We start from the raw sequence: 15,018 nt of genomic DNA on the forward strand, positions 1-15,018 counted from the left end.
AGCCATCAATACTTCTTGTGCCTCTGGCCAAAAAGTATAAGAAGAAAGCCTGATGTCATTATGGTCAGAAACAATCTTTTCTCTTGCGCTCTGAAAGAGCATTTGGAAAGGAGATAAAGAATAACAGCAACCTCATAATGAGCATTATGACCGAGAGAGGGAGGAAGTGGGAAAATTAATTAAAAACATCATCTGCTTTAGTTACACAAGTATTGCCACTGGCTACTAGTGATGAGCAAGGCAGTGTCTGAGGGGGACAGGCTTCAAGTTTGTGCATACGCTTGGGATTAGACAGGAGTGTTTGGTGATCAATTGTCATACCACAGTCTTTGTTATGTGGTCTTAGGTTTAGGCAGAGTTGAGATATTCCTATCTTTGATTCAGGCAGAAGTAGATAATCTGCTTAATGGGGGATTAATTCCATCTAACTCTAGCTATCCAGAAATGAGGTGTCCATTTCAAAGCTTTCTCTGTTATCAGTGAAAGAAGATTTGCTGCTGCAGAGCTTGGCTGAGAACAGGGACATCTCAGAGCCTGTTCTTCAGGGACTAGCTAACTCTGCCTTCCGGGTATCTTAGGTTAGGTCAGACAGATCGCACTCTTTTTCCTCCCCTTGTTTCATCTGGCACAACAGAGTAACAATGCTTTGCCTCTTAGATCTCCTCTAGACTCTGAGCCTGGCACAGGCTCTTCATTTGCTGTATGCTTGTACCAATCGATACTCCCTAGAATTTGCAAAGTAAGCAGTAACAAAGAAGATGTTCAGATGGATAATAATTAGAGCAGACTTACATGAATGATGACAGGAATTTGCTTCTCTTCAAGGAGAAAACTGGGGACAGAAGTCAAATATAACAATTAATTTGCAGGCCTCCAGAGGCTATGCAGCAGGTCCTGTGTTAGCTTTCTGTGCTATGTGCCTTCAGGCATTGTAACTAAAATATTGTACATATATTGTATTTGAGCTTATTGCTCATCTATATCTAATGAAGCAAAAATTGGTGCAAAGCATATTATAATAATCAGCAATACAGCTGGGCAGCAGAGTGCTCTAACTACCTATTGTGATTTGCTTTTTGGCAGAGCATCCAATAGTATATTATTAAGGCCATCTTAAAAGATCCTGCATTATCTTCATGAGGAGGGATGTAAATACGCAGTCACAATCAAAAGCTGAAGCATGTGTTGAGCTGGAATGTGCAGAGCTGGTCAGGCAGATTTCAACTGCCATTCATACAAAAGATGCAGCAGTTTTGACTAAAAAGTGGTGAAGAAGGTAAATATAAATTTGTAGGACATCCCCTGGCTTCAGGGGTGCAAATTCAGCTGTAAAGTTCCTAGCCACAAATGCAAACATTAAGGAAAAACATGATGAAGAGCAAGAAATGACACAAAGTAGTAACTGTGATCCACTTGGCATCACAGCAAGTTGTTGCCATGTCAAACATCAGCACCAAGACAGACAAGAGCGTGTCAGTAACTGTCTAACAGATTTACATTGTCAATGAACTGCAGCTTGACAAGGAAGAGCAAAGGGTGAAATCCTCTGAGTAGACCCATGAGGAGCAGGCAGCAATGACAACTAACATCTGCTGGAACTAAAATGTTGCTGGCTCAGCCAACAGGACATCCTACTTTAGGGATGGCTAGAAGCCTTGCAATTCAGACATGGTCAGAGTTTGAAAGAAGTCAAAAATGGACAGAAGAGACACATTCCTTGCAAAGACACCCCATTCTTCTTGGCTACTTCTATGGCCAGTAGAAAATTTTTCAAGTATCCCAATGTGTGTTTTTCAAAGTGATTTCTTTTGAAAAGAAAATTTTCAAGAGAAGATTTTGAGGTTAATATTGGGAGGGGAAAAAAAATAAAATGTAAACCCAATCTGATAAAACATCTGTAGATTTTACTGCCTGGGTAGCCTTACCCACAGAATACTTTGTTACTTGTCACATGAAAAGGTATCAGAGAGACCACTGAGTTCTATTTTGTTTCTGTCATTTCTATAGTTTGTTTCATCCTTCCACCTTTAACCCCCAAATTCCAAGGTCTCTGATGAAATTCTTATCAGTATGGCTGAAGTTTGCAAAATACAGGCCAAAGAAGAGGATATGGTTTGGAAAGCAGAGATCCCAGTGCTGATCCTTTGCATTTGCATTTTCCACAAAAAATCATCCTTTCTCAGGCATTTCATCAGATAGAAACTCTGAAGAGTAACATGGAAATCTGGGAGCAGCAAAGTATGTCCTATGAAGAAAAATGAAGCCACTGTGTAGAAAAATGATAATACAGGATGTCATCACTCCAAGGAGAGCTGTTTACAGACAGCAACCTCTGACTGACAAGACACTGAGAGTTGACTTCCCTGATAAGGAAAATATATATCTGCGTGTTTGTGTGTCTGCATGCGTATAAATTTTTACTAATCGTGTTGATAGATTGGGAAGGCCCTAAGAGTTCAAGGCATACTTGAAACTGATGGACTGGGCTAATCTAAGCCATCTGATGATCCTGTCCTGTCCAGATTAGGCTGCATCACTGAGCATAATGGTACAGAAGCACATGCTCATAAAATTAGAAAAGTGTGTGCAACACTCATGTCTGTTGAGCTGCTAAAGCTGCTCTGGACTTTGGAGCAAGGCAGTTGTGTCCAATTCAAGGAGTTTACCAGTTCATTTTCATAAAGTGGTAAAACTGAGAAGTCTAACTGTGCAAAAGAATTCACAAGGTCTGTTTAGGAAGCATTTTCAAACCCCTCAGCTGGATGACTGTGTTCTGTTTTAATATATTGTTTGAACTTCAAAAATTGCCAGTTTTAACATGTATTATTTTAAGAGTTCTGTTCCTTGAAAATGAGTACTCAGTTAACTTGAGCACATCCACTCCACTGCTGTGCAAATGGGAAAACCTTGCCTGAGAAGTTTTCCCATGAATTATCTACCCACAAGTATAACTTACACCTTCTCCTTGGACTGAAACCTGTGGGCAAGCATAGCAACAATCCTTCAAGCAAACCAAGAAGTCCATCTTGCTTTAGCCTGGATACCACTATGCACTCATACTTTTCAGGACTTGTTATTCTCATGCTGTATCAGGCTAAACCCGATTACAAGTGTGGGGTGCAAATCCCAAGCTTTTCTTTCCACATGCGTGCACTCTGTGTTTTAGCAGGCTCCTCCTGCCATTACAAAAAGCCCCTAGAGAGCACTGTATAAAATGATGGAACAGCTGGCAAGGGGCTGTTACCCTGGGACTGGTCATTGCTCTTTTAGAAGAAGGATGGGCTTCCCAGGGAAGCTGTGTGACATATTAGCATGAATAACCCATACAATCATTCGGAATGGGAATGAAATGGGAGGGTTATCACAAACTGTCACCAGCTATTTATGTGTACAACTGTGACCACAGGTAAATCTGTCAAGATACAAGGTCTGTTATGAGTCTAAGCCAGGTGGTGCTGGGGAGGGGACATGCCTGAGAATTATATGCAAGTGCCTAAAGAGACCTTTGGAGCACACAGAGGAGAGCCACAGCCATTTCACAGACAGCTAGAGGTTGTCCAGCCCTGGAGCGGTAAGGGCACAGACTTCCTCCTGTTTTGCAAGGCAATGTATCTGCAGAGCTGCCCAACAGCTAAAGTTGTTGACATCTCTTCCTTTCTCTCCTCCTGTTGCCCTACCAGATAATGCCCAAACACTGGGAGAGTACAAAAAGGCTTTTACCAGCCTTCCACACTATACTGTCAAGACAGCACAGGTGCTTGTCATCCCCTACCTAGATTCAGAGAAGTGACAGTGTTACTTCTTGATGGGGAGAACTGCGTAAACCCATGAGTCAGAAATATTTCAAGTCCTGCACTGCTGAGATGTCTCTGAAGCACAGCTCTTCTTCTAACACACTAGCAGTAATCCTTTGCAAAACAGAATAAAACAAATAAACAAGTAATTAGGCAAAGTATTTCCAGTGGCTTTTCTGAACTTTCTTCCTTCAGTTTCTAAGTATCACTTAGTGGCCTGTTACTCTGCTCTGTTCTGCAGCTCATGACTAAAATAGAAAGGCTGAAAAGCTGCAGGGAAGATACTGACGGACAGCTCTGCAAATTGTTCCAACTGAACCACAAAACTGTCAAACAAATTATACATATTAGTTATGATGGCCCTATGCCTCCCAGTAATACAGTGAATCCCTTAATGGAAGACTTTGGTAAGGAATTAAACATTCATTAGGGCTTATACAAGATGGATATAAAAGGGATTAGACAAACCATAGGTTTGCTATACCAATGGTACAATGAAAGCCATAGCATTTATTTTTGAACTTTGGTTTCTTGATTAGTTATGAGCAATACAGACCTATAGCTGAGAAGATCATAAGGCAGAAGGAAACATCTTTATTCCTTGTTTTGGAAGGGGTAGTGGTCCAATGGCCTTAGTTTTGTTTAACTGCTTCACAAGCACACTGTTGGGAAAGTACTTATGTTCTCAATTATTGACATGGTTCTTAACTGTAAGAGCTTCTAATGCGTTGCCTCATGAGCTCATGTGATGGTCACAGGAAGTCTAATATAGAAATTAAGACTATATTTGGTGTCAAAGTAGCAAATAGCTTTGTAATGAGATATAGTTTTAATTAAATACAGTTGGGTTGACTTCTTTAGACAAAATGAGCCAATGAAAGCTTCTGAAAAGCTCAGAGAGCAGCCATTTGAAAGACTCAAAGGTCAGCCATTCTGATTTTTCTAGAGGACTTTGTGGTTGTATTTATTTTCACCTCTGCCTCTTCACAGCCCCCACAAAATGTCAGTTACAATCCATGTTCTGTGGAACAAAGAAGTGAGAATGTGCAAATTCTGTACCTTTCCATTTTTGGGGCAGACTTCCAAACCTGAATTAATTAATATGTTGACTGGCATCTAACTTGAACTTAAAGTTCAAAGCATGAGCCATCACTGATATTAATGTAACCAGCATCACAGATTTCCTTGCTGTCAGACCATGTACAGACAATTTTAATTCTAATACACCAAAAAAAATGTGTCTGTTGGATTCTGCTAACCAAGCATTATGACCAATGATAAGTTAACTGACCCATTAAGAACAAATATATAAACAATAAATATTCCCTCCTAGGTCAGATGCAAAACAGAAGCTGACACAAATCTTGTAGCAACTGGGATCACCTGGAAACTGCAACCATAGCTGAAGAATTTGCTCTTTCCCAGCTACAGGTGACTGGAGATTCTCCCCCCTCTACTCAACTCTCATGAGACCCCACCTGGAATACTGTATTCAGCTCTGGGGTTCCCAACATAAGAAGGACAGGGACCTTCTCAAGCAGGTCCAGAGGATATCCATGAAGATAATTGGACCACTTCCCATATGCAGACAGGCTGGGAGAGTTGGGGTTTTTCAGCCTAGAGAAGAGAAGGCTCTGGGGAGACCTTCTAGCAGCCTTTCAGTACTTACAGGGGGACTACAAGAAAGATGGGGAGGGACTCTTTATCAGGGAATGTAGTGATAGGATGAGGGGTAACTGTTTTAAACTGAAAGAGGGTAGATTTAGCTTAGATATAAAGAAGAAATTCTTTACTGTGAGGATGGTGAGACACTGGAACAGGTTGCCCAGAGAAGTTGTGGATGTCCCTTCCCTGGAAGTGTTCAAGGTCAGGTTGGACAGGGTTTTGAGCAACCTGGTCTAGTGGAAGGTGTCCCTGCCCATGGCAGGGGGTTGGAACTAGATGATCTTTAAGGTTCTTTCGAACTCAAGCCATTCTATGATTCTATGATTTTATGTCTCAACCTCCACTTGTTTAGTACCATGAAGTACAATTCAGTGATGTGAAAGGTCCACTGGTTAACTTTTCTTGAATGGTAACACACAGCACTACCACTGTTGGACCACAGAATTTGAAAGTTTCCATTCTGGTCTTTAGCTATTTCCACTCATGCAGAAAAAAGCTGCTGTCAGAGGATAAAACAGATTCACCGCTGCTTCCTGTTCAGAACCGGTGCACATAAAGAATCAGAGAGTTGCAGACAGTATGGATTCCTCCTGCAACTAGACCCACATCTTCTGACAGGCACTTCTGTATGGCATTTCTGAGGCCATGCAGCTTATTTTGATGCACTGCTACCAAAATTACCCTGTTCCCTAGCACAAGGTCTCCACTGACAGTTAACAGGATTCTGTCTGGTCCTTACACAGGCATGAATCCTTTCTCTTCTATCCCTGTAGGCACATTTTCCTTCCCCTATTCAGAACCGAGCTCCTGACAGTTGTGCTCTTGTGAAGCCACATTGCCCTCTATCTGCTTTTCGACATTCACATTTTTGCCTATCCAAATGCATGATGCCAGGGAAGACTTGTGGTTTTCCCCTTCTAGCTGCAAGGTTATTCTGCATGAACGTTACAAAGGCTTTGCTCATAAGTACAGAGTAAGCTTTGCTGAGGACAGTGGGAAGGTGAAGTAAAAAGAATAGGTCAGAGCCCTGCTTTCAGCTTCATCTTTGTGACAGCCAGTAAAGACAGTTTTGAAAGAAACCATGCTGCCCAGAAGCTTTCCAGGAAACTGTCATGTCTGACATGGAAGGGAACCATCTACACATGCTCACAAGCTGCCTGAGATGTGCTAGACCACCACAAATTTGCAGGAAAGCCTTGTATATGCTCCCAGTCAAGAAGAACTTGATTAAAAAACAGGGGCTGGTGCTGGATGTGCTCTTCTGAGGAAACCCTGTACACAGAGATTGCAACAAAAGGTAAATCTTTTACCTCTGCACGAGAATTGGAGAATTTCACTAAACTTCTAATGTTTCATCTCTTTTTGCACACTCCTGGCAGAGTGAGCTCTGGAAATCAACTTCCCACCCCCTGTCCACCATGTGTGCTGATGCTAGTTCTAGGAGTAATGATAGTATGACTGTATGAGGTTTGAGGGATCAGTCTGTTCTTTCCTCCACACTTAGCCTCCCTTCCTCAAAGCAAGAGATAGAACATGCTCTGACTATAGGTAAATACATGCAAACCCTCATTCTACTAGAGGACCTAAAGGAGTAGAAAGAGAACTATATGCGGTGTGCCACACTAATAAATGGTAATTTTTGCCCTGAGGAGCTGATGCAGCCAAAGAGGAAACTGAGGAGATGAACTGGCTTGTGAGAAGAATACAAGGCAGTATATCATCCTCATCTAGCCAACATAGTGCTGCCTTGACTATACATGACCATAGTCACAATAGATGTATAGAAGGTGACTGCTATGTAACACCAGTGCCATTCTTTCAGGTACCTGTACAACACTCTCCCTACATTATAAACTAAATTTTGCTATGGGCAAAAGGGAACACAGATTATATGTGGAGCTCAGAATTTATTGTTAATCTAATTAAGGTCTTCACAGTCTAACTAAAATACAGGAGATCACTACTGTTCAGTTACAGTAATATCAACATCCTGAAAACAAGATTAAGACTGACATACATTACATTTCTAGTATCTATCCCTTTTCTCTGCCCTTACATTTAGCCTGACATTGCTCTCTGAGTCCTAAGACTCAGGGAGGACATAAACTCTGCCTAAGCAGAAAGTAGATATCACTCTGAGTCCTTGGCATGCCAATTTCTTCACCAAAGGTAGAATAGTGGTGGTTGCTGAGACCTGCCTGGGACTATTTTTGTATATTTTCTTAATAAAGTCTACTTTGTTTTCATTAATTACCAGCTAAACTTTGACACATGGACACAGGGTAAGTCTTTACTCAGGGACAGTGAAGTAAACCCAGAACATTACAACCAGCAGTAAAATCCTTCTGATTTATTTCCCTCCCAAGCACAGAGGGAGCACACACTAGCATCAAGCCCAGCACCACAACACTCCTGAGGAGGAAGTACATAATCCATCACAGGAGGAACACTGCACCTTCACAGTGGTCCTCTCCATCAAGAAAACGTAAGTGTTGCCACTGTTAGCAACACAACCTTCCCCAACTTCAGTTAGCATAAGGAACTATGCAATGACTGTCTGTATTGACAGATGTTTATTCAGGGCCTGAGTGCACTAACAGGCCACAATGGCCCTGACCAGCTCCCCCAAGGTCCCCATCTACAGTGTCTGCCCATGGGCCAGGAGCCCCATTTCAGCTCAGCCTGGGGCCTTCAACCCCTACCCCAGCTATTTTGTAGTGCCTGCACAGAAACCGAGCACACCTGTAGAAGTGCTGGTCTCAGCACTGCCTACATCTGGCCAAGGACCTTGTTGACCTGGACACTGATCTGTAGACTGACTTCCCAGCTTAACTTCAGAGCTGTCCTGTCACCATGAACTTGCTTGATTCAGATCTGATGATCTGGACACCAGGCTGACCACATCTGCCGCTTCAGTGCCTGCCCTGCTCCTGGATTCAGAGGCAGTGGTTGGGGCTGGTGAGGCCCCTGCCAGCCATGTTAGCTCCCTTAAGTCTCTCTGCCTCAGGGAGCAACTGGCCATCTCTGTGCCTTGACACATTTTACCCTTGATGGTATTTACTGAGCTAAGTTGAAAAAATTTAGGCAACAGTTACCCAACCACCAAACAATTATTACCATGGCTAAAACAAGCTCAGACCAAGACAAGCCCTGAGATAACCCACTGTCAGGTTAACGTAAAGCCCTTGGCCCAATACTTGTAATGACAGAATTATATGTACCAGGTTACATCTGAAGACAAAAATAGATGCACAGTGCTGAATTGCAGTGAAGAAACTCCCTTGAATCATGTTGAATCAAGGTGGGTTAGGAGGTGACATCTGGATGATAAGGTTCATGTCCCTGGAAAAATGAGAAAGCATTTATTGAGCAGCCCCAGGCTATATACACTTGGGTGAAAGCCAGGGTAGAATGACAGATATCACCAATGCAGGGAGATGTCAAATCCTGTCCTTGAATGCATCCAGCTATGGGATATTATAAATATGCACATGTATGGTGTCTAGAATTGCAAGTGTCCTTGTAATACTTGTGTGCTGGGTTTGAGTGGGGGGGTATTTGCTAGTGGAGAAGGGGACTACAGCAGTGGCCCATGTGAGAAGCTTCTCAAAAGCTCCCCCAGCTCCAAGTCAGTCCCATCCCTGACCAAGCCTGAGCCAATTAGGGATGGTGGCTGTGCCTCTGTGTTAATGTATTTAAGAAGGGGAACCTGAGAGGGGGTTGGGACTTGTGAGGAGGAGTTATGAGAAGGATGAACACCCAGGTGGAAGGAAGGAGGGAAAGAGGGGAGGTAAGCTAGAGCAGAGACCTCCCTGTATCCTGCGGTGAGATGGCTGGGCTGCCCTCTCTGCCACCCAGGGAGGTCCATGGTGGATCAGAGGCTGACTCTGATCCAGCTCGACACGCTGGATCAGCCTGGGAACAGCTGCATCCTGTGGGAAGGACTCACACCAGACAAGTTTCATGGAGGACTGTCTCCAGTGAGAGGGGAGCCACGTGGAGCAGGGGAGGAATGTGTGGCATTCACCCCACCTCCCAAGAAAGAAGGAGCAGGTGAGTTAACTGTAACACCTGCCCCCTGCACCACTGAGGGGGAGGAGGTAGAGAGATCAGGAGCAGAGCTGAGCCTGGGAAGAAGGGAGGGGTGGGGGGAAGGTGTTTTGGGGATGTGGTGGCACTTCCCACTGTCCCACTCTGTTAAGTGTTGTTTTTTTTGTTAGTGTTTGAATTAAAGTGATGTTCTTTTTTCTTCCCCTAAAGAGTCTGTCTTTTGCCTGTGAGCATAATGGGTGAGCCACCAGCTGCACACACCCCCCAGCCCCCTCCCTTATCTCAACTCCCGAACCTTTTACTTCATTTTCTCCTTCCCAGCACTGGCAGGGAAGGGGTAAGTGACCAGGCTGCATTGTACTCAGCTGCCCTCTGGGCTCAAACCAAGACAATTTGTTAAATTTGTTGCATTCTGTAGAGGTGATAAAAAGATCTCTTAATCACATCTTTGGTAAACTAAGTAATGAGAAGGAAAGCACTTGTGAAGGTCTGAAAATTGTTTTCATCACTCTGAGTCTGGCTGTTTGCATCTACCCAGATCATATTGTATACCAGCAACTAATCTCCTCAGAGTGCAGAGGACCTGCATCTTAGCTATGAAGTCTAGAACGTCCACTGGAAAAGCCATAAAACACTTCTAAAACTTGTCAGAATTGTATCTCTAAACCAAAGTCGGAGTCAGAAAAAAAACTGATGGTCTGGCACCAGGAAAGAAGCAGACACTGAAAAATCTGAAACCCCTGTGAGGAAATGGCATATCCCACCCTACACAGGGGTGTAAAGCACCCTGTTCTCTCCTACCCAACTGATCAACCCTTGGTAATCAAAAAGTGGTGATCATGCCACTCCAGGATGGTATGTCCCATGCACCTTCAAGTTTTTAAGTGCCTCCCAAGAGACCACCAGTGTACCTGCACCACGTCCTACTTCTAGGAGGGGCTGATCACTGCTACTTTGGAGAAATGTAAGCACCAGCAAAGGCAATCACCACCAGAGAGCAGATACTATGTCTGCAATCTTCACAGCCTGTTGGCAGAAACAGCAGGAGCAAGCAAACCGTGGCAGGGAAGAAGAGAGGACCAGCCTTTTTGGCAGGAGCCCTGGTTAGACTGGATTAGATGTGACATGAAATTCAAGACCATTCAGGTGAGTTCATCTGCCCAAAGACCAGCTGCTGCCATGTGGGAATGTGAAGTTATCTAGAAACAAAGGCTGTCTTAAGCCCTGGAATGACTCACCATTATTAGTGCTTAGTTATTACAAAAAAATAACCAGGTATCTGCCCATCCAAGAATGTGTTGGTCCAGCTGGATACCTTGGTGGAGAAAAAGCAAATCATTTGGCTGCAGCTGCTCTCTCTACAGCATCCCAGCAGAGCTTTTGGGAACACAGGTATACCAGGCTCCTTCACAGAGAGCAGCTAACTCTTTCTGCTGCATTTTATTTCTCTTGCAGGAGGCACTGCGGCAGCTGTGGTGAGTAGGAGAGATTTTCTTCTGGGAATTGCAGTTCTTCAGAAGAAGTACCTTGAAAAATCTTGTTAGTTGCTTTCTCAGACACAGGAAGAGAAAGCTGGGAGTGATGCTACCAGTTCTCCGTCTCTCCTCTGACAGGGGTTTTGTCTTATCTTCTGTCTCCCAACTTCTGGTCTGATGTCATTGTGTTAGGTGTAGTACTTCATGTCTTGGGGGAAGTTGTAGAAAGCAAGGAAGACAGTCTCTTTAGTCACTACCCCAATTTCTGAGAAGGACCTTCTTGGATATTCTCTGACGATCATGATCTTGTCAGACTTCTGGGGAAGAGTCTCCCTTAGCTCTGACAGACACTTCTTTAAAATGCTAAGAGCACCATCTGCATCGATGGCTCTGTTGTGTTTCAGGACTTTCTATAACATGCCTGGTATCATGTCTGAGAAGGGCCAAGGTTTGTTTCCTGGCCAAATGAACATAGTTTTGGTTTGACACCTTGTCTTCCAGATGTGACTTTGAAATCAGCCAAGCCGAAATACAACAGCTCTGTTTTAGCAGTCTCTGAGGGAAAGTCAGTGTGGTCTCCAGGGCTCAAGGCTTCCTGATGTCAACAGGGACAGTCTATGGTAGGAAACCATGGGGTTCAGGGGGTTTCCCCCTTGTCAATATATTTTTGCTGAAATTTGCTGGTAGCCCTTTGGTTGGGGGCTAAGCTTTTGGCTCCTCTGCAAGGGGTAATTTCTACACCCATTGCAGCTAGGTGCTGGAAGTGCTAGTATCTGTGCCTGCCCTGCAATGAATTCTCCACACTTAAAGGCACCAAGGTGCAGGGTTGCTGTTAGTCAGCAATGCACCACAGTATAATATTTGGTAGGCAGGTGTTCATCTCCTCCAGCCTATCCCTTTGTAAGGGAAATCAACAAGAGAGGGGATGTCAGTGAGGTCCTTCCCACCATACACCATCATTTCCAGCTGGCTAAATACCGGCAGCCCTCACTGAAGCTCAGGCAGCATCACTCTACTCCAAAGGTGGTTGCTGCCCCAGCTCAAGGTGCAGCTAGCAGCATAGGGATGCCTTCCCTACCTATTGGCCCTCAGGGTGTCAGATCCCACTTCAGTTTGCACTTCCATTGTCTGTTTAACACCTTCCTCATGTCTTCTCAGAAAACAGAATGTCTGGAGGCAACAAGTATTCCCCTGCAGAAGCCCTGGCTGTCAAATTGGCATTTCCTGTAAGGATAAAGGCAATCTCTTAAATACCCTGCATGGAAACCTCACCAGAGTTCATCTTGGGTCTTGCTGTTCTTCCAAAGCATTGGAGTGTTGGAGTTAAGCCACAGCATGAGCAGTCCTGGGGAATCTAGGGAAATATCCCCTACTAGAGTAAAGTCACAGTGCCAGATCACCATTCCTACCTGAGCCTCCAAGATGTAATGTTGCTGCCTGAATCTTGGCTGGAAGCCTTGTGAGCTCACAAGTCTAAGAGGGACTGAAGGCCTCAAGAGGCAGATGAAGCTACAAATAGAGGAATAACATATCAACAATCAGAACCAGGCCACTTTGCAATTTCTTAGAGAGGGGTCCCAGTCTGCCACTCCTTTGAGACAGGGAAACCCTTGGCTCAAGCAGGATTACACATGGCTTACTCGTGCAGAGTCTCCTTCTAGTTGAAATATTCCTGAGCTGAGAAGTATGTGTCTGTCAGACTTCCCCCCTGCTATCTCTAGCACAACTGATTCAGGGAGAGCTTTTGTGAAAGGGGTTGAAATACCAGACCTTTTGGGGTGGCAAATTTTGGTTGGTCCACTACGACTGATAGCCCTGATTTCCAATAAAAGTTGTCATTTTGTTTTGTTGGAGATCATCTACAGATCAGCTCTCTGCCTGGCAACTGTGCAGTTTCCCTGGTGTTACAGAGGCTCACGATTTCACCCACTAAATCCAAAGCCTCTACTGGAAATCAGTCTGGAGTACCTCATTTGCCCAATCATATCAAACTAATGAACATAAAACGAGATGCTACCATGGTCTTTAGGGATGCAGAAGGGAGGCCCAATTCCCCACATTTTACTTCTAGACAGCAAGGCTTGGCAAGGTTCCTGAAGGCAGTACAATACGTAAAAGAGAGGGACCCTAAAGAACAGAGTCCCACTCCTACGGAAAACCCAGCCCTCAGATATACTTCGTAAGAAATAAGCATTCCAAAAGTACATCTACAGCCTCTCTATTATAAGGTGCATTTAAAGCTCTCTGCCATACTGAGATCAGTAAATATGCTCAGACATAGATTAAATTCTGCTGATATGTTCTCAGAGAAGGCTGTTTTGACCAACTGCATGACTACATACTAACACCCTTCCCCAAACGCTTGTGAACAGAAAGCGCGAGGACGCAACAATAGCCTAAGAGTATACATCCCTCATGTGGTATGTAAGAGAAATGCAACAGCAACAACTCCGTGCCGCGTAGCAACCCCATGGAAGTAACTCCCGGTCAGCAGCTACGCCAGAACAACAGTACGAGACGCCTTTGCTGCATTCGAAAACGTTGCTGCTCGAAACACCAGAGCTGCGCTTCCTAAAGCGGATTAAACAGGCTCAGCACAGGGCCGGCGGCAGGCCTCGGCGGCGGGACCGGCCACCCCCGCCGTCCCGTGGGCGGGGGCCTGGCGTCGCGTCCGTAGTGCGTCGGTAGCGGGCGCCGGTGTCGCTCGGCTCGGCTCGGCTCGGCTCGGCTCGGCTCGGCTCGGCTCATCGCGCCGCCATGGGGCTCTTGCTGTGGCTGGCCGTACAGCTGGGCGCCAGCTCCGCGACGTACGTGGTGTCCGTGGATGTCCGGCGAGCCGAGCGGCCCCTGCAACACTTTTGGAGGAGCACTGGCTTCTGGTAAGCGCGCACAGCCCCGCGGCCGGCGCCCGGCTGTAGGCCATGTACCGCTGCCGAGGAGCAGCCGAGGAGGGAGCCGGCTGTCTCCAGCCCTCCTCAAGTAAAGGATCCCCGGGGTCTGAGGACGCGGCCTTTCTGGAGGAACCTAGGCTCTTCCGGACCTGCTCCTCAGGGGTCAGAGGTCACGGCGCCTTGCATCCTTTTGCTATTCGGCCTGATGCATGTTACCTGTGCGGAGCTGGTCGTGAGATGTGGCCACTGAATGTAAACAAAGCGGATCACAAGATAGGGCCAGTCGACATCCCCGGTCTGACTTGCTCCCTTGCCTCCAGGGCCCTCAACTATGTGAAGACCTTCCTCTTCCCCAGCACAGCACATATGTTGATACTTGGAACTCATTGCCTTTTCTTTTCAGTGCTTGCATTGTCACGGTCCCTAAATGGGTCCCAGCAAAGCTTCCCTGCCTGGTTTAGGACATTGTTCTTCTTGCAAGACACAATGCACCATCTTCCTGATGCGGCCAGTGGATCTGGTTGATCTAAGTTAGGGCAATAGGTGGGAGCATGCATAAATCCTAGCTCCACTGTTTCATATCCGGATGATGCTTTGCTTCTCAGAGAAAGCCTAGTCTTGCTGAGCTAATGGGCGTTGAGCAGCCTTCAAGTTTTGTGAAATACTTGAAGGCTTCTAGCAGGCTCAAAACCAAGAGACAATATATTCCTCAGCCATGTTCACGTCTTACTCTAAAGTGATTATGACCTCCTTCATTTAGGCATATAGTGGATTAAGTAACAGTTGTAGGAAAAAGAGTTGCAACAGGCTTTAATCAGCAGCGTGTGCTTTGGACAAGAAGAAATGTGTGTACTTTTTTTGTATAATGCTTAAGGGTTGTCTAAGACAAAAAACTAGTTTTCCATTAGTTTTCCATCTTGGTGAGAAAACAGAACAGGACCTAAAATACATTCTAATAAAGAAGAATGTTTGGGCTTTCTAGACTTCTTTTTTTTTTTTTTTCGTTTGCTGTTCATTTTTTGGTTTAATTTTTGCTTTCAATGTTAGGAAACGTTAATGAAAAACTGTCTTAAAAAATTGTATGTGTTGCCCATTTAAACTGCAAGCCAAGAAACAGCAATGATTTTAATTGTGTGAAAGAAA

At 44.9% G+C, this 15,018-nt stretch overlaps 1 protein-coding gene across 5 annotated transcripts in view; it reads left to right on the forward strand.

The window, feature by feature from the left end:
• Positions 1-13,483: 13,483 nt before the first annotated feature.
• Positions 13,484-15,018, forward strand: part of IDUA (alpha-L-iduronidase) — a 45,634-nt gene continuing 44,099 nt past the window's right edge. For 3 of the 5 annotated variants that reach the window (XM_032990508.2, XM_032990520.2, XM_042787645.1), the window contains exon 1: positions 13,488-13,863. In XM_032990508.2, coding sequence (XP_032846399.2) covers positions 13,742-13,863 — 122 coding nt within the window. In that variant the 5' untranslated portion in view covers positions 13,488-13,741. Of the gene's footprint in view, positions 13,864-15,018 lie in introns of all 5 variants that reach the window. The other 2 variants (XM_042787646.1, XM_032990500.2) reach the window with 2 other exon arrangements.

The sequence above is a fragment of the Tyto alba genome, unplaced genomic scaffold (genome assembly GCF_018691265.1).
Source record: "Tyto alba isolate M040663 unplaced genomic scaffold, T.alba_DEE_v4.0 Super-Scaffold_13, whole genome shotgun sequence".
NCBI classification, from domain to species: Eukaryota; Metazoa; Chordata; class Aves; order Strigiformes; family Tytonidae; genus Tyto; species Tyto alba.